The 27,516-nt window shown below is 33.2% G+C and overlaps 4 protein-coding genes and 1 long non-coding RNA gene across 5 annotated transcripts; all 5 read right to left on the bottom strand.

The window, feature by feature from the left end:
- Positions 1-1,704: 1,704 nt before the first annotated feature.
- Positions 1,705-2,304, bottom strand: LOC144834605 (C3 and PZP-like alpha-2-macroglobulin domain-containing protein 8). Its single transcript, XM_078689479.1, has 2 exons — positions 2,265-2,304; positions 1,705-2,153 (listed from the first exon to the last, which is right to left on the bottom strand). Exons 1-2 carry the CDS (start codon positions 2,302-2,304, stop codon positions 1,705-1,707), a joined length of 489 nt encoding a protein of 162 aa, XP_078545605.1.
- Positions 2,305-3,944: 1,640 nt separating this feature from the next.
- Positions 3,945-5,816, bottom strand: LOC144834598 (serine/threonine-protein kinase 17A-like). The gene is made up of 5 exons (XM_078689465.1): positions 5,609-5,816; positions 5,404-5,508; positions 4,967-5,268; positions 4,499-4,803; positions 3,945-4,323 (listed from the first exon to the last, which is right to left on the bottom strand). The coding sequence occupies exons 1-5, from the start codon at positions 5,814-5,816 to the stop codon at positions 3,945-3,947; spliced, it is 1,299 nt and encodes a 432-aa protein (XP_078545591.1).
- Positions 5,817-8,789: 2,973 nt separating this feature from the next.
- On the bottom strand, positions 8,790-19,561 carry LOC144834591 (C-type mannose receptor 2-like). The gene is made up of 17 exons (XM_078689453.1): positions 19,447-19,561; positions 16,451-16,599; positions 15,684-15,802; positions 15,328-15,455; positions 14,547-14,764; positions 14,247-14,344; positions 13,831-13,943; positions 13,592-13,718; positions 13,251-13,324; positions 12,922-13,044; positions 12,722-12,793; positions 12,553-12,585; positions 12,187-12,348; positions 11,696-11,784; positions 11,300-11,456; positions 10,711-11,142; positions 8,790-9,044 (listed from the first exon to the last, which is right to left on the bottom strand). Exons 1-17 carry the CDS (start codon positions 19,484-19,486, stop codon positions 8,995-8,997), a joined length of 2,184 nt encoding a protein of 727 aa, XP_078545579.1. The 5' UTR covers positions 19,487-19,561; the 3' UTR covers positions 8,790-8,994.
- A 1,545-nt stretch (positions 19,562-21,106) lies between these two features.
- On the bottom strand, positions 21,107-21,776 carry LOC144834584 (membrane-associated tyrosine- and threonine-specific cdc2-inhibitory kinase wee-1.3-like). The gene is made up of 2 exons (XM_078689439.1): positions 21,661-21,776; positions 21,107-21,485 (listed from the first exon to the last, which is right to left on the bottom strand). The coding sequence occupies exons 1-2, from the start codon at positions 21,774-21,776 to the stop codon at positions 21,107-21,109; spliced, it is 495 nt and encodes a 164-aa protein (XP_078545565.1).
- A 4,134-nt stretch (positions 21,777-25,910) lies between these two features.
- Positions 25,911-27,185, bottom strand: LOC144841624 (uncharacterized). Its single transcript, XR_013612044.1, has 4 exons — positions 27,094-27,185; positions 26,600-26,688; positions 26,204-26,360; positions 25,911-26,046 (listed from the first exon to the last, which is right to left on the bottom strand). It is a non-coding gene; the product is annotated as an uncharacterized LOC144841624 (long non-coding RNA).
- Between the last annotated feature and the right edge of the window lie 331 nt (positions 27,186-27,516).

Raw genomic sequence — 27,516 nt, 5'->3', positions numbered from 1 at the left:
CGGACGTTGGACACTTGGCACCCTCCGATATTTTTAATCTATATACATCAAAGAAACTTTGTGGCAAGTTTCATGCTTTGGTAATAAAGTGCACAACTTGGCTATTTTTATGGCACTAACTGCTCTACTATAACACGCATCTAGCGACAACACATTTTGTCCTTCCTTCCAAAGTTTGTATTGATCCTAGTTTTAGACAAAATGTAGAAAATATAGTTTGGCAGAAGTCTACACTAGCAAACTTTAGAAAATTAAAAATCGAGCAAACTCCAAGTGTGTGTACTACTAGGCCGCAAACCTCTCTCTATTTTTATAGCGTTTGGATGATGGAAACCATGATAGTTAATTTCGTTTTAATACATAGATAATGATGATACTCAACCAAACTTAAGATGCTGTACAGTTTCAGGAATTGTTTTTCGAAAAATAATTAAATGAGTCTTTTGAATAATATTATAAATTGCTCCAATATATATATATATATAAAATATGTATATCATAGCCCAATCGCTGTAATAAGTAGACTAACATATTTGAGTATTAAGTATGTGGATAACTCGTGTCCATGATCAACAACATTTATTTAGAAACAGTTCATGAAATAAAAACAGCATACATTAATTACAATAACTTAAATGGTAATATTAAATAAGAACTTTTTCAGGGATCAGAAAAAGAAGTTAAAGAACAAATACCAACCCCTAAACAAAAACAACAAAAAAGCAACTGCATGGATAATCATTAGCTAATAATAGTAGATATTTCATTTATCAAATAAAAAATCGAATTACGGCACATTATTTTTATTCGATACTGTGTGTATAAATGATGCGTATCGAAAAGTACGTTTATCTTCGAAATCAACTCAATTAAATATTGTTATTTCCTCATCTCTGGCATATTATTTTTTTTTTATATAGTGTATGTTATTTATTTATCTATATATATTTGACAAAAAGTCGGTATTCACAAGACACTATACACAAATCTCATCAGAGGCATATTATTTTAATGAATATTATTACGCATGCGCATCATTACAATGACTAAATTGTAACTGCGGCCTCACTGGCCATTTCTTTGAGTTGAGATTGTCATTGATAATTGTAATATTATTAAATTGCAAATCATTTACGTTATTTATACAGATTAGAGAACGATACGATTTTTGCGTATAGCTATTTTATTCAGTGATTTTTAGGTGAAACAGCTAGTCAAGTCAGATTATTTTGCACTTCATTTCGTAGACTGCTGTATTTTGTGTAGTTACACTAGCTTCATGATGACGAAAAGAAACGTAACCAATGAGATCACAGTTATGAGGAGAGTGTTAGAGAAGACCACAGTACTACCACCGGACGATTGATCTGTTAAATTGAAAAAAGCGAGATTGATGATATTAATTGTAAACTAATCAAATGTAAGATATAATTTACTAACAAGAAAAAAGGAAAAAAATATATGGCACAAACGCTACAAAGTGAAATGTATTAGATTGTTAAATCTTTGTTTTATTGTATAATTATTTTATTTGTTTTTAATATGTTAAAGTATTTACACAGATATTCTTGTTTATTGTTTAATGTGCAAACTGTAACTATCAAGGATAAGCGTAAAACCATCGAAGAAATGAGTTCAATAACAAATGTGGGTGCACTCCCACACGGAAGAGAAAACAAAATATTACATGCACTCTAAGTTGGCTTAAAATGATAACTTACTTAAGTCACAAAACTTGAATTCTCCAGAACTTGGCCAGCCAGTCGAATAGCCAACATAAGCAATGCGTAGAGGTTTACGATCAGTCCATTCCATGAATGACGCCTGTCCTGCTTTACCAACACTAATCTTCCCATTATTGTCCCAAGTAATCCAAACTCCACGGAATTCATTTGGATTTATAATATTTGGAGTTGATACATACACTTCATTTGAACACTGAATACAACGTTTGATAGCAGAGTTCTGGTTACCCAATCCTCCAATGACAATCACATACATGTCACTTGCGTCTGCCGCTGTAGACGATAACCCTATGTGTACGTCATTTGAAGCTTTGACTTCGAAATCAAGGCGCGGTTTGTTAAGAGGCGAGTCATGATAGTGATAATAATACCTGTCATCAGTATCTCCAGTTTTAATTGTTTTACATGCTAAAAAACAAAATTAATTATAAAAGATTCACCATAATATAGGACTACTAACTAAAAGTAAAAACCAATCAGCGAGTCGATAAAAACTATAGTACAACATTGTAATCTTACCTGTGTGTAGAATAAAAAGAATACCTATGTAGCGAATCATCTTTAAAATGATGCTACAGATACATTGAATTTGAAAACAGACAACTAATTAGGTTTTTGCCAAATACGAACACAAACTCGGCCCTCGCTAGTGATTATACTGCTAAGCTGCCGATAACTTCGATGGTGTGCGAATAAAGAACAGTTGGTACTATACTTTAGTCGATGAGGACTATCCTATATTTTGAAGTCGATAGAGGGCATCCTCCGTCTGTGATATTTAATTTGATCATGTCTGTTTACGATGAATTGGATATTCCATCAACGCACTTATTATAATTTGAGTAAGGAAAAAGGTTTGTTATTGTGACAGGACGATGAAGCCCTAAAACTTTCTGAACATGAACACATAAAACATGTAATAATATACAAAAAATGAATGTTTATGAGTATAATGGTACAAATAATGGCATGAGGTGAATGATGAAAGGTTATATTTCAACGAGGCGCGAGCCGAGTTTAAATATAACCTTTAACAAATCTAATTACGGCACATTATTTGTATTTCGAAACATAGGATAGGACAAATTCCAAGACAGGTGATGCGTAATTAACCAATCAAATTGCATGAATAAAATCAGGTGTATTATAATAAATAATAATATAATATTTAAAAAAATGAAAATAAACAGGCTACTGATACTGCAAGAAGAGCAGATGTGGGGTGGTGGTAGGGGATGGGCGTAGAGTTTGTTATATAACATTTTCCTACTCCATGCATCTATACCATGAGGTATCAAAATTACTGCAATTGTACTGGGAATGCTTATATGAAGTTTCAACATCATCCTCCATCTTTGATTCATATTAGCGATCAAAATGACACACATGCGCTACGAGCATCAATTGCAACAATGCGTTATCAAATCGTAATGGGAAGATGTTAAACTACATTTTGAAACCCATCCTGGCTTTAGGAAGTATACAAATAATTAATGTTTATAAGTTGGATGGTGAGGATATTTCACGAGTTGAACAATTGACTGCTCTATTTTTAACGAGGCGCAAACCGAGTTGAAAATAGAGCAGCAGAAATGTATTATGATGCTTCTATTAACTTGACAAATGTTAATTTTGTATAATTATTTATCACCATTAGATAGGATTATTTCCAAGACAGGTGATGCGTAATTAACCAATCAAATTGCATGATTAAAATCAGGTGTATTATAATAAATAATAATATAATATTTAATAATAATAAAATGAATACAAATATATTAATTAAACCAGGGAAGATTGAAATCTCTTCCCTGATTAAACACTCAGAAGTAAATAAATTGTATGTAAAGCTGACGACATTACAGTATATACAGGCGCATGTACAGAGTTGGGGAGTGAAGGGGACGATGGTGCTTGACTTATCATATGGGGGTTTAACTAATCTCCGATATTATATTTTAATCATTTAGGTTTTTAAATCTGAATTTATTGTGATGCAGTACAAACCGAATGTTTTGTTTAATTCTCGAAACACAAACACAAAATACAAAGTTGTAAGATATAAAAATACAAATTTTCATTTATTGTACATAATTCTGTGGTATTATAATTTCCATGATGAAGGCATTGCCATTTAAAAAAATATTAGAAATCAGGAGGATGATAAACACGATAATCAGGTAACTGTAGACGTGCAGATTACATGCACTTAATGTAGTTCATCTGGAGTCTTAGAATAATTGATTCCAACTTCGATTGAATGTCTTCTGCTGTTGCTCTGATAGCAGGGTTTTCAGTAGTACATTCTCTGAAAAGAGTTTCTAGTTTTTCTTCACAGCATGCAGTGAAAAGTGGAGATATTCCATTAATTATCTGTCCGATTGACCAAACATCAGAAGCTTTGGAAAAATACCCTCCTCTACTCCAGCAGTTTCCATTAGCAAACTCTGGCGCAACACATTTATAATCGTTCAGGATTTGCTGAGCGGTTGATTTTGGTCGTAGGCGACCAAGAGAAAGCCATCGTGGTGCATTAGCATTGCAGGCAAGACCAACATCGATCACTTTTGCAGCAACCCTGAAAAAATATATAAATTGAAGTTTTAAAACCGGGAGTAATATTAATTAAACAGTGATTTGTACAATTAATACTAGGAGGCTTACTATCTGTATATTGTGAAAAAGTGTTTATCTCGCCTGTCTTTTTGATTTAAAGTTTGCGCGGTATATAATTTAAACAAAAACAAAAGTACCTTTGTTTATTCTTATATAAAAGAACATTTCTAGGTGCAATGTCGCAATGGAGTATGTCTTTTTCGTGCATTTTTCGAATGCCCTTTACGATGTCCAGAAGTACATTCATCCACATGATGTCCCGTTTTCTACTTGTGTATGGAAACCTGTCGTTGTATTGTGCTTCAAACTCATCAGATAGAGTCTGAGATTGCTTGTTCTTTTTATTCCCAATAAATTCCATAACGATGTGGTAGCCATTTTGATTCTTACAGACACCATATACATCTGGGAACTCTGGAATTTCACGAAGTCTGTCCATAAACTGTAAAATTCAAGCACATTTAAATATGAAAAATTGTTTTTGTCAATATTTGTTTAATGAAGACCACTATAATTATTATATCTTTTAGTCACTGATTTTTTTTTCGATCGCACACCAAGCAATAGTAATTTTATGGAAATCTACTGTATATAACAATAATTACCTGAAGTTCTTTGGTTATTTTCTTATTCATTTTCCTTTTCTTTTTTCTTGAGAATGAGTCTTCATAAGGGAAAGACTTAACTGCCACTAACTTTTTCTTATCACCTTCAGTAAGTGTCATGAGGTTTACTACGCCAAAAGATCCAAAGCCCAGACAGCTCGGCTTAGAATCTTGAGGATTGGAGATTGGTTTCAGATTTTCTTCGTCGATTTTCTTGTAGTCGTCTAAATATTTACAAGCTTGACGATCTTTTTGGAAAATCTTTTTTATTTTACGTCTGGCTGATTTCAGTAATTTAAACCCTATAATGAAAAACATATTGAGATTATTAAAATTTCGTTTTATAGTTTTTATTACTGTATATTAAAGTACGTAAAAATACAATTCTTATAAGGCAATTCAATTATTAATCGTTTTAAACAAAATGTAATTATTACTTTTTTGTGGTTCAGCATTGTCATCAAGGTTGTCGGTAGTCTTTTCTGTCTTAATTTCAGTTTTTAGATGATTTATTTCATTATCGCAGACGATTTTCTTTAAACCTGTTGACAGAAATTAAGGATAGCAATTCATACTTCAAAATGATATTGTTCACATATTGCCATAGTTAAACGTCTTTCTTATATTATGTTATTCAACTACCTGTTGTATTTCCATCTCCTCTGCTGTCAATTCCATCCGTTTTCTTTACATCAATTGGCTTTCCGAGAGTAGAGAAATAGTCTGCCAAATTGAATCTTCTTTGAAGCAGATAAGTGGTGTCAGCAGATGTACCGATGGTGATGGACGACTCCTTTGATTTTGGCACACTCGTACTAATGGCAATAGGTTTGATGGCTTCTAGGATCATGTTGCCATTACTATTCTTTATATCTCTTCTACAGGTAGGCCTATTGTTTACTACTACTCCGATTATGAGATCATCAAGTATAGTGGCAACGATGTTGTTGGATGAAAAAGGTGCAACGTTCTTAGAATCCATTATTTGCTGAAATTCGATAAGAAAATTTCTTTGGAATTTATATCTGGACGTAGGCCTAGATGAACTTTGTATTTTCTTCCGAAATTGCCGTTATTATCATCATTGAATAGATCTGTTCATAACATCATAGTTCATACACTTGTTTGCTAGGCTAGGCCTAACGTTATTGTTAATATTATTAATAAACATCTCTCTGGCGTCCTGATTCATCTAATCTAAGCAGGCGCGGGAGAGTATTAAAGAAAAAAAAATTAAGCTTACCAATTTAATATTACTTTGAAATATTTTAGAAGATAAGTTGATAAAATTCAATACGATTTTATGAGACGATTATCGAAACGATGTTACTGGTTTAGCTTCCAGCGAAGAACTGATGTGGTTTGTTTGGATAGGTGTTGTTATAGTATCGGTAGCCAGGATACGTGCGCCGTATTCGAAACGCGTACGCACATTGACGCACCATCAACATAGCAGCAGGCAGCTATGGAACGCTATCGCTGCCTCCGGCAGCAAACTTTAGTTCTATTCGGCTCTTTTAGCATTACGTTCGGCTCTTTTAGCATTCGGCGCATTTCTATTCGGCCCATTTACCATTACGTTTGGCTCTTTCAGCATTCGGCTCTTTTTTATTCGGCCCATTTACCATTACGTTCGGCTCTTTCAGAATTCGTCTCTTTTTTATTCGGCTCTTTCTGTATTACGTTCGGCTCTTTTTAAATCGGCATTTTTTATACGGCGCAATTAAAATCTAACCTTTTACATGGGGTCAAATGGAAGAAAATCAAGCTGAAAATGAGTTTACAAACATTTCATCATCATGGCGTCAACCATGAGTAGCCAACCGATTAAAGATGTGTTCAATAACCTAAATTTAAGTCATCTTTTAACAAATTTTGAGAGAGAAAGGGTAAATTATTATTATTAACTTTTAGGCTGATAGGCCTAGCTAGCCTAGGCCATAAATCAAGCATTTTCTATCTCAAAATGGTCAATAAGGTGGGACAATTGCAAGTTCTCTAACACATTAATCATGTCAATAAAATGATTCGTCACATTGAAATAGCCTTCAAATTCATTTAATTCTGCATCTGTATGTTTTGCTTTTCATAGACTCATTTCCAGCCGTTGATTTTCTTCCATTTGACCCCATGTAAAAGGTTAGAATTTAATTGCGCCGTATAAAAAGGGGCCGAATCAAAAAGAGTAACGTAATGCAGAAAGAGCCGAATAAAAAGGGCCGAATCAAAAAGAGTCGAACGTAATGGTAAATGGGCCGAATAAATAAGAGCCGAATGCTGAAAGAGCCGAACGTAATGGTAAATGGGGCGAATAGAAATCCGCCGAATGCTGAAAGAGCCGAACGTAATGGTAAATGGGCCGAATAGAAATGCGCCGAATGCTAAAAGAGCCGAACGTAATGCTAAAAGAGCCGAATAGAATTAAAGTTTGCTGCCGGAGGCAGCGATGGCGTTCCATAGGCAGCTGCTAATAACACGCATCCATCGACAACACATTTTGTCCTTCCTTCCAAAGTTTGTATTGATCCTAGTTTTAGACAAAATGTAGAACATTTTGTTTGGCAGAAGTCTACACTAGCAAACTTTAAAAAATTAAAAATCGAGCAAACTCCAAGTGTGTGTACTAGGCCGCAAACCTCTCTCTCTTTTTATAGCGTTTGGATGATGGAAACCATGATAGTTAATTCGTTTTGATACATAGATAATGATGATACTCAACTAAACGTAAGATGCTGTACAGTTTCAGGAATTTGTTTTCGAAAAATAATTAAATGAGTCTTTTGAATAATATTATAAAACTCCTAGAATGCTCCAATATACATATAACATATGTATATCATAGCCCAATTATGTCTAGAGGATAGAATTTGCCAACTCAAACTTCATCATGTTCATAAGATTTTTTTTATGGAAAATCAGTACCTTATTTGAAAAGCCACCATTATATGACTAGAAGTAGTGTCAATGGTTTTTCAGTTCCTAAATCTGATAGTCAAATATCTAAAACGTTTTATTATACAGGCATAAAGGCATGGCATAACCTACCTCATTCCATTCAACAAATAGAAAACTAATTTAATTTTAAGAAAAATGTTAAATCACATTTCTGTTCTACCAAATAACTATATAAGTCCAATCATAGTCTTTAATTTAACTTGTTTTTTATATTATTGTTATATTTACGTGTTTAATGCAATACTTTGTAATGTTTATCTTTTTTATTTTAGATTGTAAAAGGATCCCAATGGAAATAAGCTGACAAGCTTTTTGGGCTATCCTGGAAAATCTTTTTTAAATGTATTATTTGTAATGTCCGTAATTTATGTTATCACTTTGTATGTATTTTTTATGATGATTTTCCAAATAAATTCAAATCAAATCAAAATCAATCGCTGTAATAAGTAGACTAACATATTTGAGTATTAAGTGTGTGGATAACTCGATATTCACAAGACACTATATAAATCAAGACAAATCTCATCAGAGGCATATTATTTGACTACATAACTACGATTTTATTGATTAGGGACAGTTTTTGATGTTATTTTTCATATTATTACAATCTTTCATTATAATTTAAGTCATCATTGAACGTAACATTAATATTAATTACTAGATCTGGCAGATATTTACAACATAATTTTAAAATGCTTAAATTATATATAGAATTCCATAACAAATTTAATGGAAAAAAAAAACACGATCGACATTGAAACTTTGACTTTCAAGATAAAATGTGAAATAAAAAGTATTTTAAACCATAACAATGTTAACATTTTATTACTAATTTTGTTTCTCATTGATAATTGGAACAGTATTACATTTCAAATCATTTACATTATTTATACAGATTAGAGAACGATAGAGAGATAGAGATACGATTTTTGCGTATAGCTATTTTTATTCAGTGATTTTCAGGTGAAACAGCTAGTCAGATTATTTTGCACTTCATTTCGTAGACTGCTGTATTTTGTGTAGTTACTCTAGCTTCATGATGACGAAAAGAAACGTAACCAATGAGATCACAGTTAGAGGAGAGTGTTAGAGAAGACCACAGTACTACCACCGGACGATTGATCTGTTAAATTGAAAAAAGCGAGATTGATGATATTAATTGTAAATTAATCAAATGTAAGATATAATTTACTAACAATCGAGATTCAAATGTACTGTTTAGTACAACAACATTCTAATTGAACTGTAATTCAGTAATATAGGAGGCGAGGGAGCGCTAACAGTCTCGTCAGAAACAGTAGCAGTAGTTCACAAGGGGCCTGTGGAGCCGTGAAATGTGCAAAAAGTCACATTTGTGCAAACAACCACATTTGTGCAAACATTTTACCTTCAAACGTGCAAACAACCACATTTGTGCAAACATTTTAACTTCAAATGTGCAAATCTGTAAAAATGCATTACCCGCAAATGTGCAAACATCACGCCGTTAAATGTAAAAACGATCAGTTTTGACGTTAAATGTGCAAAAGGTATTCTACAAATGTGCAAAGCATTTCTTCAACCAAACTCCTATTCCATTTTATATTTTTGGTTCGTAGGTCTTTCAGAGTAGAAATAACATAGGAAAAAGAGTATAATAAATTTAAAATGTTCAATATTATAAAAACTAATTATACTGTTGTATTTTATTATAATCAAAGGCTCTAAACCGCCTCGTCTAAATTAAAATCGGCCCCAAGTCAACTCGCCCTAAAGTCAACTCGGCCTCAAGTCAACTCGACCTCACGTCAACTCGGCCAAAAACTAATCGGTCAACTAAGATTCACATTCATTCTAATATTCATCTCTATAACATGCGTACTTCGTTTTTATTATTTTTCTTCTGTTCTAAGACTTATATTGTCCCATTTATTTGCACTTTTTGCGTTTCATACTTTAACGTGGCCTAGTTGACGTGAGGCCGAGTTGACTTCAGGGCGAGTTGACTTGGGGGCGAGTTGACTTGGGGTCGACTTGAATTTGGCTGAGACGGGTTAAAGCCTTTGATCATAATAAAATACAACAGTATAATTAGTTATTATGATATTGAACATTTTAGATTTATTAGACTCTTTTTCCTATTGTTATTTTCTAAAGACCTACGAACCAAAAATATAAAATGTAATAGGAATTTGACTGAAGAAATGATTTTCACATTTGTAGAATACCTTTTGCACATTTAACGTCAAAACTGATCGTTTTTACATTTAACGGCGAGATGTTTGCACATTTGCGGGTAATGAATTTTTACAGATTTGCACATTTGAAGGTAAAATGTTTGCACAAATGTGGTTGTTTGCACATTTGAAGGTAAAATGTTTGCACAAATGTGACTTTTTGCACATTTCACGGCTCCACAGGGCCTCAGCGCTTCCCTGGATCTGCCTCTGAGAAAATAATTAAACAATTATTATTGACGTTTATTATATTACAATTGATGCTCAGAATTACTTATGATCTGACAGATAAAGAAAAAAGGAAAAAAAAGATATGGCACAAACGATACAAAGTGAAATGTATTAGATTGTTAAATGTTTATTTTATTGTATAATTATTTTATTTGTTTTTAATATGTTAAAGTATTTACACAGATATTCTTGTTTATCGTTTAATGTGCAAACTGTAACTATCAAGTATAAGCGTAAAACCATCGAAGAAATGAGTTCAATAACAAAGGTGGGTGCACTCCCACACGGAAGAGAAAACAAAATATTACAAGCACTCTAAGTTGGCTTAAAATGATAACTTACTTAAGTCACAAAACTTGAATTCTCCAGAACTTAGCCAGCCAGTTGAATAGCCAACATAAGCAATGCGTAGAGGTTTACGATCAGTCCAATCCATGAATGACGCCTGTCCTGCTTTACCAACACTGATCTTCCCATTATTGTCCCAAGTAATCCAAAATCCACGAAATTCATTTGGGTTTAGAATATTTGGAGTTGATACATACACTTCATTTGAACACTGAATACAACGTTTGATAGCAGAGTTTTGGTTACCCCATCCTCCAATGACAATCACGTACATGTCACTTGCGTCTGCGGGGGAAGACGATAACCCTATGTGTACGTCATTTGAGGCTTTGACTTCGAAATCAACGCGTGGTTTGTTAAGAGGCGAGTCATGATAGCGATAATAATACCTGTCATCAGTATTTCCAGTTGTAATTGTTTCACATGCTAAAAAACAAAATTAATTATGAAAGATTCACCATAACATGGGCATAGCCTAGTACAGTTCTCTACTAGTGAACCATACCGAATAGCCTAAATAATATAAGGAAACACCAAGTCCAGGTGTTGGATGATATAGTCGAAGTAATAATTCCCTTCTTACTTTTGGCAATTTGACAAATGTACCCTACTCTTCCTGTACAGGCCACATCGTTCCACTTTCCTGTGTAGTTCTCCAAAGGAGAAATCTGTACACAGTCCTCTACATAACCATTACCATAACCATTGGGTTCACTTGGCGCCCAGTTAAAGAAGTTATACTGCAAAAAAGACATTGGTTTGTTTAGAGTTACGTTTTTATTTAACTAGTAGACGAATTCCTGTTTGGACCTATTAGGCATACTGGATAGGCAAAAGGCAATTGGTTAGAGTCACGAATGATAATATATACAGTACCTCGGTATTGTTACAAATATTATGCATAATGGATAATATTTAACATCAACCGAAAAACAGAAATAATAGATACCAAAATAAGATGTATAAAACTAAAACTTACAGGTGTTCCATCAAGCCATTCGAAGTTTCCCTCATCACGGGTATCATGTAAACCAACCCATAAGTATTTATTTGCAAGTCGTGCTTTAACTAAAAGCAAAATAAAAATGGTACTGTATCAGCTATTCGGAATATGCTTAGTATACTAAAAACATCTGACTGTTTTTATTTTGAATCTACTGTAGTCCAGCCGGATTTACATTGTATTGTTTAATGGTGTACAGTATATTACGTCAATTTCGTGCCTAGCTTACATCATGGATAAGCCGATGACATGATAGCTTTAATAGAAAGAGTCGCAAAAAACAACCACAAAACAAAAACGAAAAGACGAACATTAATGTGTTATACACCATACTTAATATAGTTCGATACTCCTTCACTCTAGTCGGAAAATCATCGCAATATACCACCGTCATCTCTTCTATGATGCTTATACAGCATTTTCTTTCAATTCATTAGCAGATCTATACTGAGGTTGCACATACTCACGTGATAGAAATGATTGCGTCTCGGAACCGTGGATGCTCGCAAGTTCTCCTTGGATTAACTGACAAGCCTGGGACGCAGTGCTAAACGTTAAGTCAGTGTCACTGATAACCTTGTAACAACCGTCACCGTTTAGAATCCAGCCAGGAGGACAGGAACCGACGTCTGAAAACAAAATGCATGTTCTCAATATGAATTAAAACTACACTGCACCACCGTTATAATGAGTAATTAAACAACGTTCGTTTTTGTAATTAGAATTCACACAACAACTTAACTAACAAATGTCAGTGTTTATTAAGACTACTGCCAGACTTGTTTATGGCCGACGTCTGTCGCGAACGACAATCTGAATATACTTGTACTCACCCGCACCAGGAAAAATTGTCTTAATATTTGTTCCTGTAAAAAAATATAGCTTTACAAATAACATGGTTGAAAATTACAGTATTTGCTGTCCTTTTCCGCGCGTTAGTTAGTTACTTCATAATTCAATGGCTAATTTTAAGTGTAAATTGATAGATAGAATCATACTTACCGACTTTTGCTTTGCAAACAGAGGCAAGTAAAAGAAAACAATTGTCCGAATCCCACTTTCCATTAGAATCCTCTAGAAGTTCATAAATAAATAATTTAAAGATTTTTAGGTACTTTGCAGTTTCACTGATGAGATTGTTTGCTTTTTAGTCTGTTAAATAACTAAATATAGCCTTCCACTTTATCAATTTCCACACTTACCGACTAATACTTTTCCACAGTCTGGTTGGTTTTGCATATTCTTTGGCATGTTTGGATTCCAGTTGTTGTAGCCTGCGGTTGATGTACCTTCTGTCCATGTAAAGATACCGTCGTTTGCATAATCTCAAAGAATTTAATTATAAACATTTTAATTTAAAGGATTTTAATTCTAAATACTATTTCAATTCATATTCAAAAACCTAAAACTCAATGAGGATAGAATCAGCACTCCATGATTCCTACTGTTTTGGAACATGTTCAAAGTATGTATATATTTGCATTAAAAATAGGCCTACACGGTACCAACAGCTCAACGAACAAAATCTTACCTGAAATCCCAATCCAGTAATCTATGGTTATTAGGTCTTCAAACTGTTCCTTGATGAAATAATTTTCTGTATTGCTGAAATCAAACAAATCTTTTCGGCATAAGTTCGACGTGACAAAGTTCGATATTGAATTCCAATCTGTTTGTTTTGACCGAAAACCTTTGACCATCCGTAAGATGGAAAGTAGGGTAGGCAATTCAAGAGTGTAGTTATGTTACTTAGGCCTACACTTAATATGGATACTACAGATTTTCATTTCTCTTAATATTGTATGATTCAACTTATAAAAACAATATTATTATAAACTTGAAAGAATCCTACTCTTATTTTACCATATTTACCTTAGGATTGAAGTGAGGTAAGCGCCTTGTGCTTCGCAGTAGTGTTTTGCATCAGCCCATGTTTGTGCGTGGTTATAAAATTGATAACAATATCCTTTATGCAACCTCCATCCTGGTGCGCATGTACCTGGAGAAATAAATGAGATTGTCTGTTTGCTTCTGCTTTAGTGTATCTTTACAGTAGTTGATGAATTATTATACAAAAATAGAATAATTTATCCTACAACAATTTGTTATACCTTTTACTTTCTGACAAATAGATTTCGCAAGATTTGTGTAAGGAGCTGTATTCCATTGTCCGTCGTTTGCACTGTTTGGGATTTCAATACAATTTCCTCCTTGTGTGTAGAATCTATATGTAATGCAAGGTAAATGGATACATTTTTCATTGTAATCCGAGTTGGTTAAATTTGAGGTCTTTTGACGATTCCAGCCTGACTAATGTATTATTAATAATGTATCAAATGTAAGTTAAAACAATTTTATTGTTTGACCGATTGATAATCTAAAACTAACGACGGTGTACACGTATCTTCATTAATTAGTCATTACCAAACTCAATTCCAACAAGAATATCAAATATCCCAATTCTAGTTTTCATCGAATTGCATCGATATTCTAATACCATTTTTGGAAAGACCTCTTACTCACTTACTTGTTGTCTGGTTGGCTTGGAGCCCAGTTGTTGTAGTCGTTTGTTAAAGAGTAAGGATCACCGTTGCTCCATTGGTACATACCTGATGATCCACCATTCTAACAAAACAACATAATGGATTATAACAACAACATTTTTATATTATATTTATCAATGTTATGTTTTCCCATATCAAGTGTATAATTATGACTTACACTCAAACTTTCTAGAGCAACATTTTTTTTCTGTGAAAGATTAATAGGCCTAAATGTAGAAACTTTGATTAATCTCTAATACAAGCAATAGGCTTATCGTACTTACTTTATCAGACAATCCAATCCAAATAGTAGCATTGTGTATTCCCACAATGTATGTTGCTAAATTTTGCTCAACTTGCGACTTAATACTTAATAATTCAGCGTCAAGTAGTTTACAGTAATTGACGGAATCGTCCCATGATGCATCACGGTCCATAAATTTGTAGCATTGCCCAGCGCCATCATACCACCCTTCACTCTCGTCACAATTTATAGTAATATCTGAATATGAATCGATTTATTAGATGTTTTGTGGCTGTTTGTTCGATTTGCATACTCCCCGGATCAGAGAACTAACACCTTGATAATATTTAAATAACCTTTGATACCGTTGATCCAGTCCAGTTATTGCAAGGCAATCTACCAATAGGGCGCTAGATTTCGACGGCTTTGTGTGAATTTGTCGAAGCCAAACCACAAAGTCTGTTACGATAGCCTATCTACAAGTCAATCTCAGCTTCCTGTTGTTAAATTAACTTGGTTATTATAATTATGACTTTGATCATTTGTCTATTCACCATGAATGATGTTGAGTGCTAAAATAAGAATTAAAAATAAAATAATAAACATTCACTTACAAAGACAGCTAATATTGGAATAAGCAATGTTTGAGGAACATGGAATATGGAATTGGGGCAACAAACAAAAAAATAAACACACAGCAAAATGCAATAAAGTGGATTAAACGAAAAAATACACATCATAACCGGTGTTAAAAGCGATGGTTTAAATGGTTAGAAATGTTGGTATTTGGTTTTCGCCAGTCTTTCAGCAGATTGCCTTACCAGCGGCTCTTTCACATATCATTCGTCGATTATTTGTACACGCCAGATCATTCCATCTGCCGTTGGTGCGCATTTCAGCGCAATCTTCATTGCTTCCGTAGTCATTTGGTTCCCCAGAATTCCATTGTCTGATTTGGCGGTAAAAAGTTACGTACATATGCGCATTGGTTATCATGTGAATAGGAACCATCTTTGAATAGGGTTTATTTAAATATGCTACTATACTAATCTTTCAAAATTACAGTTACACACGCAAAACAACATTCTCTAGTAATTCAATATGCCAAGGAGATTCGATCAATTATCTTGTCGTTGTGTGATAATACGAGATGTGTTAGTACGCCTATTTTACTTACGCGTTATTGGAATCTAGAGCTGTACCATCAACCCATTCAAATTTTCCTTCAGTACTTGTATCATGTAGCCCTATCCAGTGGGACGTACCAGTATCCTTGATCAAACCATTTAAAAATGTCTTGATAGAGAAAGAAAATCAAACACGGTTAAAGGACAAGGCCTTCTGAAAAATGTCAATTTAAGGTAGTAAAAATGATAAAAACATCGACTACATATTTAAACCTTACAATGATTAATATTGTGCATTCATGAATAGCCCCTCCATAATCTGTTTTTTTAGTTCGTTTAGGCCATTAACGAACGGTATCTTACCTAACAATTATAATTCGCGCGCCTTTGTTGGTTCTGTGGAAGTGACTTCTTTATATTTTAGTGTGGGTCTTGCACAATTATCTAATAATCCAATTATAACTGTCTTATTGGTTAGTTATCTTTATTACTCGCATGCTAATCGTAATTTTCAAAGAATCCCAGTGTGAACTTACATTTACATCAGCTGTCTTAATTATGACTAGATCTCCTTGGTCGGATTCACATGCTAATCGTTGTTATCTAAGAATCCCAGTGTGAACTTACATTTACATCATCAGCTGTCTTAATTACGGCTACAGTAGATCTCCTTGGTCGGATTCACATGCTATTCGTGATTATCTAAAAATTCTAGTGCGAACTTACATTTACATCAGCTGTCTTAATTACGGCTAGTTCTCCTTACTCAAATTCACATGCTAATCGTGGTTATTTAAGAATCCCAGTGTGAACTTACATTTACATCAGCTGTCTTAATTACGGCTAGATCTCCTTGGTCGGATTCACACGCTAATCGTGATTCGTACCAATTCTTTGCATCTGTCCTTACAAAATAACATGAATCCCCATAGCTTAGCCATCCGCTCGGACACCTTTGGCTGTTTACTAAAAAGAAAATCAAGAAATATTTTCACAGTCATGTTTTTCATTCAAAATTCTATGATAGGAATTATAAAAATCATTTATGTATTATTACATGTTCGTTGAAAGTGAGCCGAAATGACCATGTCATTGTTCAGATACAGAGACAGATTGATTTATTGTCCAATATAAATGGAAATTACAGTGCTCATAAGCTATCTTGGCTTGCCTAAAATAAATATAAGAGGGAAAAAAGAAAAAAAAAACTATCTAACAAATCTTTTGTCATAATGCCTTATCCCAGCTTCAGTACCACAAAGTATGTTAGGATGTTGTTCATTACATTATCGTTCGAAGTGAAATATTGTATTCCTAGCTCTGTAGATTCCCGGTCCTTCCCCAGACAGTTTGAACATAATGTTTATTTATAGAGTTTTGTTATATCATGGAAAAATTCACTCTTCCTTGGTTATATTTCTTGGACGGCACAACTATAAAAGTATGTTTTAAAAGGTAACAGTCTGTACCTTATATAATCAGCGTAAACAAATTCAAATCAAATTCTTGTGACCTAAAGATCTATGTTAATCATTTATACTGTTATCTTTCTAGCGGTTTGGTATCAACTAAACCCGGTACCATTCATTCCAGATTGTTGAAAGTTCAATCAATAATTGTGTAATGATAACAACTGATTCAATAGTTTCTAGTTATGTTTAAAAAGCCTTCTAGACTAATAAAATATTTCGATTTTCCTAGGTTAAATAATATTTCGATTTTCCTAAACTAATATATTATTTCGATTTTCTTTTTTTATTATTTATCATTTCGAGGAGATAGTATTTATTTGAAGGTTTTTTTTAAAAAGAATCAAACTCAAACCATAATGTATACCCCTAACATAATATGTCATTGCTTTTATTTTTTTTATAGCGGGGTACATTATTCCGAGGATGTAAGTCATTTTTAAGTAAAGATTTTAGTTTCATTTTCTTGACAAATACATTATGCAACAAATTAAAGCATAACTAAAAATGAAACCAAATGCTGGAATGCATTTAATTCTTAAATTCTTTCTTTTCCTTCTAAGCTCTGTCTCTACACTATCAAATGTGTGTCATATATGGACAGGATGATATGTCATATCACTACCATATTTGGACACATCACACTTTTTGATTTCCACACTAGTTTGATAGTGTAGACAGAGCTTTAGATTCCAAATTAAACAAATTCTGTCTACCGTGAGGAAAATCATTTCCTTTCTTCTTTTCCAAAGCCTCGAGTTGCAATTAATCTTAATTTCTACTAAAAGCCACTTTGAAATAATATATATATAATCTTATAACCATGCATTACAAGAAAAAAAATTGTTTGTTATAGTAAAGCCTCATTCTTTGACCCCTATTCAAGTTTCAAGTTTTCAAGTTTCATAACATTTATTTACAGACTCTGACATAAAAGATAGTACAGTACAATGCAATAAAATACTGATATAAGGTCAGAGTTTGAAGGCAGATGTAGTGAAAGATGAAGAAAAACATCTTGTGAATGAATAGGACAAATGATAATGAATAGGACATTTAAAAATGTATAAATAAATGAATAAATAAATAAACAATGTAAAGGACAAATATGGGTAAAGACATGACTAGTATTTGGAAAAGATATAATTTTTAATTGTTAAAAAAAAATGCATTATGAGAGGCAGAGTCTAAACACCGTCTAAAATGTTTGATGAAATATTATTCTACAGTATGGGTCCGGAGTATCTTATATTGTGTTAGAATGAGTTGGTTTTGAGATCGTGTGTGGTGGTGATAAAGAGACGAATTGAAGGTAAAAAGAAAACAGATAATTTGGCATGTCTGCAACCCCTATTCAGGAGACACCTCTATTATTTATTAGGAATACTTCTTTGGGTCGTGAAGGGTCCTCCAAAATGTGTTCTACTGTATATTGTCTATAACATTTTGTGAGATTTTGATAATAATCCAATTTTAATAGATTTAATAATTGGCTGTATACGGAACAACAAATAATAAATAGCCAAAGCATTTGAATGTTCATTTTCATAGATATGCATATTATTTATTTACCACCTAATTACATAATAAATGTCGAAATATGCTACTTAAACAGGGGTTAGTAATATAGTACAGGTCGTAGAAACATTTTAAAGGGAAATAAATTTTAACTTAATATATAAGTATTTCAGTCTACCGTATTATTAGGTTTGTAGACATACTTCACGGCATGAGATAAGTCTTGGATATTATTTTAGTGAAACAAACAAATATAATTTGAAAGAAGTAGCAAAGATTAATGATTAATAATCAGATATGAAGATGTGATCATTAGCGCGATTCAACCCTACCAGGCACGGTACCGCCCCTGCTTCTGTTTATATATTGTGATAACATGATCGGGTTTAGTGCTTATCGCACACTTTGCTGTGATAACAATTTGTACAACAATTTACTACTGGGGACTTATCGACTTATATAGGCTTTGACATTTTTAATTTAGTTTTATTCAACATAAGAATTCCTACCCGCACTTTCTGTTAAAATGATGCTTCTTTATAGATAGCCTCCTATAGTATTCCTACAGTATAACTTCTAAGGTTATGCATGTTTTCTCATGCTACAGTCACAATCCCGGTTAAATAAGCAACACATCTATGCACTTTTTACACTTGATTTGAGCCACCTAACTGTGGCCTATACCTAACATTTTACTAACTTCAATGTATAATAATAATAAATATGTTATTAATGTTATGATGATGCATATAAGGTATAACTAAAAGTAAAAACCAATCAGCGAGTCGATCAAAACTATTAAAAAAGTACAACATTGTAATCTTACCTGTGTGTAGAATAAAAAGAATACCTATGTAGCGAATCATCTTTAAAATGATGCTACAGATACATTGAATTTGAAAACAGACAACTAATTAGGTTTTTGCCAAATACGAACACAAACTCGGCCCTCGCTAGTGATTATACTGCTAAGCTGCCGATAACTTCGATGGTGTGTGAATAAAGTTTAAGAACAGTTGGTACTATACTTCAGTCGATGAGGACTATACTATATTTTGAAGTCGATAGAGGGCATCCTCCATCTGTGATATTTAATTTGATCATTTCTGTTTACGATTGGATATTCCATCAACGCACTTATTATAATTTGAGTAAGGAAAAAGGTTTGTTATTGTGACAGGACGAAGAAGCCCTAAAACTTTCTGAACATGAACACATAAAACATGTAATAATATAAAAAAAATGAATGAGTATAATGGTACAAATAATGGCATGAGGTGAATGATGAAAGGTTATATTTCAACGAGGCGCGAGATTTAACAAATCTAATTACGGCACATTATTTGTATTTGGAAACATAGGATAGGAAAAATTCCAAGACAGGTGATGCGTAATTAACCAATCAAATTGCATGAATAAAATCAGGTGTATTATAATAAATAATAATATAATATTTAAAAAAATGAAAATAAACAGGCTACTGATACTGCAAGAAGAGCAGATGTGGGGTGGTGGTAGGGGATGGGCGTAGAGTTTGTTATACAACATTTTCCTACTGCATGCATCTATACCATGAGGTATCAAAATGACTGCAATTGTACTGGGAATGCTTATATGAAGTTTCAACATCATCCTCCATCTTCGATTCATTTAGCGATCAAAATGACACACATGCGCTACGAGCATCAATTGCAACAATGCGTTATCAAATCGTACTGGGAAGATGTTAAACTACATTTTGAAACCCATCCTGGCTTTAGGAAGTATACAAATAATTAATGTTTATGAGTTGGATGGTGAGGATATTTCACGAGTTGAACAATTGACTGCTCTATTTTTAACGAGGCGCAAACCGAGTTGAAAATAGAGCAGCAGAAATGTATTATGATGCTTCTATTAACTTGACTAATGTTAATTTTGTATAATTATTTATCACCATTAGATAGGATTAATTCCAAGACAGGTGATGCGTAATTAACCAATCAAATTGCATGATTAAAATCAGGTGTATTATAATAAATAATAATATAATATTTAATAATAATAAAATGAATACAAATATATTAATTAAACCAGGGAAGATTGAAATCTCTTCCCTGATTAAACACTCAGAAGTAAATAAATTGTATGTAAAGCTGACGACATTACAGTATATATACAGGTGCATGTACAGAGTTGGGGAGTGAAAGGGACGATGGTGCTTGACTTATCATATGGGGGTTTAACTAATCTCCGATATTATATTTTAATCATTTAGGTGTTTAAATCTGAATTTATTGTGATGCAGTACAAACCGAATGTTTTGTTTAATTCTCGAAACACAAACACAAAATACAAAGTTGTAAGATATAAAAATACAAATTATCATTTATTGTACATAATTCTGTGGTATTATAATTTCCATGATGAAGGCATTGCCATTTAAAAAAATATTAGAAATCAGGAGGATGATAAACACGATAATCAGGTAACTGTAGACGTGCAGATTACATGCACTTAATGTAGTCCATCTGGAGTCTTAGAATAATTGATTCCAACTTCGATTGAATGTCTTCTGCTGTTGCTCTGATAGCAGGGTTTTCAGTAGTACATTCTCTGAAAAGAGTTTCTAGTTTTTTTTCACAGCATGCAGTGAAAAGTGGAGATATTCCATTAATTATCTGTCCGATTGACCAAACATCAGAAGCTTTGGAAAAATACCCTCCTCTTCTCCAGCAGTTTCCATTGGCAAACTCTGGCGCAACACATTTATTATCATTCAGGATTTGCTGAGCGGTTGATTTTGGTCGTAGGCGACCAAGAGAAAGCCATCGTGGTGCATTAGCATTGCAGGCAAGACCAACATCGATCACTTTTGCAGCAACCCTGAAAAAATATATAAATTGAAGTTTTAAAACCGGGAGTAATATTAATTAAACAGTGATTTGTACAATTAATACTAGGAGGCTTACTATCTGTATATTGTGAAAAAGTGTTTATCTCGCCTGTCTTTTTGATTTAAAGTTTGCGCGGTATATAATTTAAACAAAAACAAAAGTACCTTTGTTCATTCTTATATAAAAGAACATTTCTAGGTGCAATATCGCAATGAAGTATGTCTTTTTCGTGCATTTTTCGAATGCCCTTTACGATGTCCAGAAGTACATTCATCCACATGATGTCCCGTTTTCTACTTGTGTATGTGAACCTGTCGTTGTATTGTGCTTCAAACTCATCAGATAGAGTCTGAGATTGCTTGTTCTTTTTATTCCCAATAAATTCCATAACGATGTGGTAGCCATTTTGATTCTTACAGACACCATATACATCTGGAAACTCTGGAATTTCACGAAGTCTGTCCATAAACTGTAAAATACAAGCACATTTAAATATGAATAATTGTTTTTGTCAATATTTGTTTAATGAAGACCACTATAATTATTATATCTTTTAGTCACTGATTTTTTTTTCGATCGCACACCAAGCAATAATAATTTTATGGAAATCTATATAACAATAATTACCTGAAGTTCTTTGGTTGTTTTCTTGTTCATTTTCCTTTTCTTTTTTCTTGAGAATGAGTCTTCATAAGGGAAAGACTTAACTGCTACTAACTTTTTCTTTTCACCTTCAGTAAGTGTCATGAGGTTTACTACGCCAAAAGAACCAAAGCCCAGACAGCTCGGCTTAGAATCTTGAGGATTGCAGATTGGTTTCAGATTTTCTTCATCGATTTTCTTGTAGTCGTCTAAATATTTACAAGCTTGACGATCTTTTTGGAAAATCTTTCTTATTTTACGTCTGGCTGATTTCAGTAATTTAAACCCTATAATGAAAAACATATTGAGATTATTAAAATTTAGTTTTATAGTTTTTGATACTGTATATTAAAGTACGTAAAAATACAATTCTAAGGCAAATCAATTATTAATCGTTTTAAACAAAATGTAATTATTACTTTTTTGTGGTTCAGCATTGTCATCAAGGTTGTCGGTAGTCTTTTCTGTCTTAGTTTCAGCTTTTAGATGATTTATTCCATTATCGCAGACGATTTTCTTTAAACCTGTTGACAGAAATTAAGGATAGCAATTCATGCTTCAAAATGATATTGTTCACATATTGCCGCCATAGTTAAACAATAAACGTCTTTCTTATATTATGTTATTCAACTACCTGTTGTATTTCCATCTCCTCTGCTATCAATTCCATCCGTTTTCTTTACATCAATTGGCTTTCCGAGAGTAGAGAAATAGTCTGCCAAATTGAATCTTCTTTGAAGCAGATAAGTGGTGTCGGCAGATATTCCGATGGTGATGGACGACTCCTTTGATTTTGGCACACTCGTACTAATGGCAATAGGTTTGATGGCTTCTTGGATCATGTTGCCATTACTACTGCTCTTTATATCTCTTCTACAGGTAGGCCTATTGTTTACTACTGCTTTGATGAGATCATCAAGTATAGTGGCAACGATGTTGTTGTTGGATGAAAAAGGTGCAACGTTCTTAGAATCCATTATTTGCTGAAATACGATAAGAACATTTCTTTGGAATTTATATCTGGACGTAGGCCTAGATGAATTTTGTATTTTCTTCCGAAATTGCCGTTATTATCATCATTGAATAGATATCTGTTCATAACATCATAGTTCATACACTTATTTGCTAGGCTAGGCCTAACGTTATTATTAATATTATTAATAAACATCTCTCTGGCGCCCTGATTCTAATCTAAGCGGGCGCGGGAGAGTATTAAAGAACAAAAAATTAAGCTTACCAATTAAATATTACTTTGAAATATTTTAGAAGATAAGTTGATAAAATTCAATACGATTTTATGAGACGATTATCGAAACGATGTTACTGGTTTAGCTTCCAGCGAAGAACTGATGTGGTTTGTTTGGATAGGTGTTGTTATAGTATCGGTAGCCAGGATACGTGCGCCGTATTCGAAACGCGTACGCACATTGACGCACCATCAACATAGCAGCTGCTAATAACACGCATCTAGCGACAACACATTTTGTCCTTCCTTCCAAAGTTTGTATTGATCCTAGTTTAGACTAGTTGACAAAATGTAGAAAATATAGTTTGGCAGAAGTCTACACTAGCAAACTTTAGAAAATTAAAAAGTCGAGCAAACTCCAAGTGTGTGTACTAGGCCGCAAACCTCTCTCTATTTTTATTTATTTATTTAACAACATATTTATACAGGATTATACACAATCAAGTAGAATATACTTGTTTTGTATTAGTGTCCTGTCGACAAAAACGGATACAAATTTAATTACTTATACAATTATAATTAATAATAATAGCAACAAAAAATATAAACTGGAAGTTAAATGTTATGAAAATAAATTTTATAGCGTTTGAATGATGGAAACCATGATAGTTAATTTCGTTTTAATGCATAGATAATGATGATACTCAACCAAACATAAGATGCTGTACAGTTTCAGGAATTGTTTTTCGAAAAATAATTAAATGAGTCTTTTGAATAATATTATAACTGCATGGATAATCATTAGCTAATAATAGTAGATCTATAAATTATAATCCTAAACAAATTCAAAAATGTTTTAGATATTTCATTTATCAAATAAAAAATCTAATTACGGCACATTATTTGTATTCGATACTGTGTGTATAAATGATGCGTATCGAAAAGTACGTTTATCTTCAAAATCAACTCAATTAAATATTGTTATTTCCTCATCTTTGGCATATTATTATTATTTTTTATATAATGTATGTTATTTATTTATCTATATATATTTGACAAAAAGTCGGTATTCACAAGACACTATACACAAATCTCATCAGAGGCATATTATTTTAATGAATATTATTACGCATGCGAATCATTACAATGACTACATAACTACGATTTTATTAATTAGGCACAGGTTTTAATGTTATTTTTAATATTATTATAATCTTTAATTTTAATTTAAGTCATCAATGAACGTAACATTATTATTAATTACAAGATCTGGCAGATATTTACAACATCACATGCTTAAATTATAGAATTTCATAACAAATTGAATGGAAATAAATCACGATCGACGTTTCATAAGAATCTTTTTCTTTCAAAATTAACATGTGAAATAAAAAGTATTTTAAACCACCAACAATGTTAACATTTTATTATTAATTTTGTTTCTCATTGATAAGTAATAGTAATAAATTTCAAATCATTTACGTTATTTATACAGATTAGAGAACGATACGATTTTTGCGTATAGCTATTTTTATTCAGTGATTTTCAGGTGAAACAGCTAGTCAGATTATTTTGCACTTCATTTCGTAGACTGCTGTATTTTGTGTAGTTACTCTAGCTTCATGATGACGAAAAGAAACGTAACCAATGAGATCACAGTTATGAGGAGAGTGCTAGAGAAGACCACAGTACTACCACCGGACGATTGATCTGTTAAATTGAATCGAGATTGATGATATTAATTGTAAACTAATCAAATGTAAGATATAATTTACTAACAATCGAGATTCAAATGTACTATTTAGTACAACAACATTCTAATTGAACTGTAATTCAGTAATATAGGAGGCGAGGGAGCGCTAACAGTCTCGTCAGAAACAGTGGCAGTAGTTCACAAGGGGCCTCAGCGATTCCCTGGATATGCCTCTGAGAAAATAATTAAACAATTATTCTTTACGTTTATTATATTACAATTGATGCTCAGAATTAATTATGATCTGACAGATAAAGAAAAAAGAAAAAAAAAAGATATGGCACAAACGATACAAAGTGAAATGTATTAGATTATTAAATGTTTATTTTATTGTATAATTATATTATTTGTTTTTAATATGTTAAAGTATTTACACAGATATTCTTGTTTATCGTTTAATGTGCAAACTGTAACTATCAAGTATAAGCGTAAAACCATCGAAGAAATGAGTACAATAATAAAGGTGGGTGCACTCCCACACGGAAGAGAAAACAAAATATTACATGCACTCTAAGTTGGCTTAAAATGATAACTTACTTAAGTCACAAAACTTGAATTCTCCAGAACTTGGCCAGCCAGTTGAATAGCCAACATAAGCAATGCGTAGAGGTTTACGATCAGTCCAATCCATGAATGACGCCTGTCCTGCTTTACCAACACTGATCTTCCCATTATTGTCCCAAGTAATCCAAAATCCACGAAATTCATTTGGGTTTAGAATATTTGGAGTTGATACATACACTTCATTTGAACACTGAATACAACGTTTGATAGCAGAGTTCTGGTTACCCCATCCTCCAATGACAATCACGTACATGTCACTTGCGTCTGCGGGGGAAGACGATAACCCTATGTGTACGTCATTTGAGGCTTTGACTTCGAAATCAACGCGTGGTTTGTTAAGAGGCGAGTCATGATAGCGATAATAATACCTGTCATCAGTATTTCCAGTTGTAATTGTTTCACATGCTAAAAAACAAAATTAATTATGAAAGATTCACCATAACATGGGCATAGCCTAGTACAGTTCTCTACTAGTGAACCATACCGAATAGCCTAAATAATATAAGGAAACACCAAGTCCAGGTGTTGGATGATATAGTCGAAGTAATAATTCCCTTCTTACTTTTGGCAATTTGACAAATGTACCCTACTCTTCCTGTACAGGCCACATCGTTCCACTTTCCTGTGTAGTTCTCCAAAGGAGAAATCTGTACACAGTCCTCTACATAACCATTACCATAACCATTGGGTTCACTTGGCGCCCAGTTAAAGAAGTTATACTGCAAAAAAGACATTGGTTTGTTTAGAGTTACGTTTTTATTTAACTAGTAGACGAATTCCTGTTTGGACCTATTAGGCATACTGGATAGGCAAAAGGCAATTGGTTAGAGTCACGAATGATGATATATACAGTACCTCGGTATTGTTACAAATATTATGCATAATGGATAATATTTAACATCAACCGAAAAACAGAAATAATAGATACCAAAATAAGATGTATAAAACTAAAACTTACAGGTGTTCCATCAAGCCATTCGAAGTTTCCCTCATCACGGGTATCATGTAGACCAACCCATAAGTATTTATTTGCAAGTCGTGCTTTAACTAAAAGCAAAATAAAAATGATGGTACTGTATCAGCTACTAGGAATATGCTTAGTATACTAAAACAATCTGACTGTTTTTATTTTGAATCTACTGTAGTCCAGCCGGATTTACATTGTATTGTTTAATGATGTACAGTATATTACGTCAATTTCGTGCCTAGCTTACATCATGGATAAGCCGATGACATGATAGCTTTAATAGAAAGAGTCGCAAAAAACAACCACAAAACAAAAACGAAAAGACGAACATTAATGTGTTATACACCATACTTAATATAGTTCGATACTCCTTCACTCTAGTCGGAAAATCATCGAAATATACCACCGTCATCTCTTCTCTGATGCTTATACAGCATTTTCTTTCAATTTATTAGCAGATCTATACTGAGGTTGCACATACTCACGTGATAGAAATGATTGCGTCTCGGAACCGTGGATGCTCGCAAGTTCTCCTTGGATTAACTGACAAGCCTGGGACGCAGTGCTAAATGTTAAGTCAGTGTCACTGATAACCTTGTAACAACCGTCACCGTTTAGAATCCAGCCAGGAGGACAGGAACCGACGTCTGAAAACAAAATGCTTGTTCTCAATATTAATTAAAACTACACTGCATCACCGTTATAATGAGTAATTAAACAACGTTCGTTTAACTTAACTAACAGATGTCAGTGTTTATTAGGACTACTGCCAGACCTGTTTATGGCCGACGTCTGTCGCGAACGACAATCTGAATGGTGGGTGAAACTAAGCCAGGACTGAAAGCGCCTTGATTGGTCCTGGCTTCTCTCGTCCAGTGCCCACCTTGAACAGAGGAAAGGCATGGGCC

The sequence above is a fragment of the Antedon bifida genome, chromosome 1, assembly GCF_963402885.1.
Source record: "Antedon bifida chromosome 1, ecAntBifi1.1, whole genome shotgun sequence".
Taxonomy (NCBI): Eukaryota; Metazoa; Echinodermata; class Crinoidea; order Comatulida; family Antedonidae; genus Antedon; species Antedon bifida.
The sequence above is the reverse complement of the archived record's forward strand: the minus strand, read 5'-3'. Positions and strand labels throughout refer to the sequence as shown.

Bases quoted from the DNA above. Each gene is read 5' to 3' on its own strand.
- LOC144834605 (XM_078689479.1), bottom strand. From the start codon at position 2,304: ATGATTCGCTACATAGGTATTCTTTTTATTCTACACACAG. The intron at 2,154-2,264 runs GTAAGATTACAA...TTTGTTTTTTAG, and splicing joins TCTTTTTATTCTACACACAG to CATGTAAAACAATTAAAACT.
- LOC144834598 (XM_078689465.1), bottom strand. From the start codon at position 5,816: ATGATCCTAGAAGCCATCAAACCTATTGCCATTAGTACGAGTGTGCCA. The intron at 5,509-5,608 runs GTAGTTGAATAA...TTCTGTCAACAG, and splicing joins AGGAGATGGAAATACAACAG to GTTTAAAGAAAATCGTCTGC. The intron at 4,804-4,966 runs GTAATTATTGTT...TGAATTTTACAG, and splicing joins AAATAACCAAAGAACTTCAG to TTTATGGACAGACTTCGTGA.
- LOC144834591 (XM_078689453.1), bottom strand. From the start codon at position 19,486: ATGATTCGCTACATAGGTATTCTTTTTATTCTACACACAG. The intron at 15,803-16,450 runs GTAAGTTCACAC...TTCTCTATCAAG, and splicing joins TTAAGACAGCTGATGTAAAT to ACATTTTTAAATGGTTTGAT. The intron at 14,345-14,546 runs GTAAGTACGATA...TTGTTTTGTTAG, and splicing joins GGATTGGATTGTCTGATAAA to AATGGTGGATCATCAGGTAT.
- LOC144834584 (XM_078689439.1), bottom strand. From the start codon at position 21,776: ATGTGGATGAATGTACTTCTGGACATCGTAAAGGGCATTCGAAAAATG. The intron at 21,486-21,660 runs GTACTTTTGTTT...ATATTTTTTCAG, and splicing joins TTATATAAGAATGAACAAAG to GGTTGCTGCAAAAGTGATCG.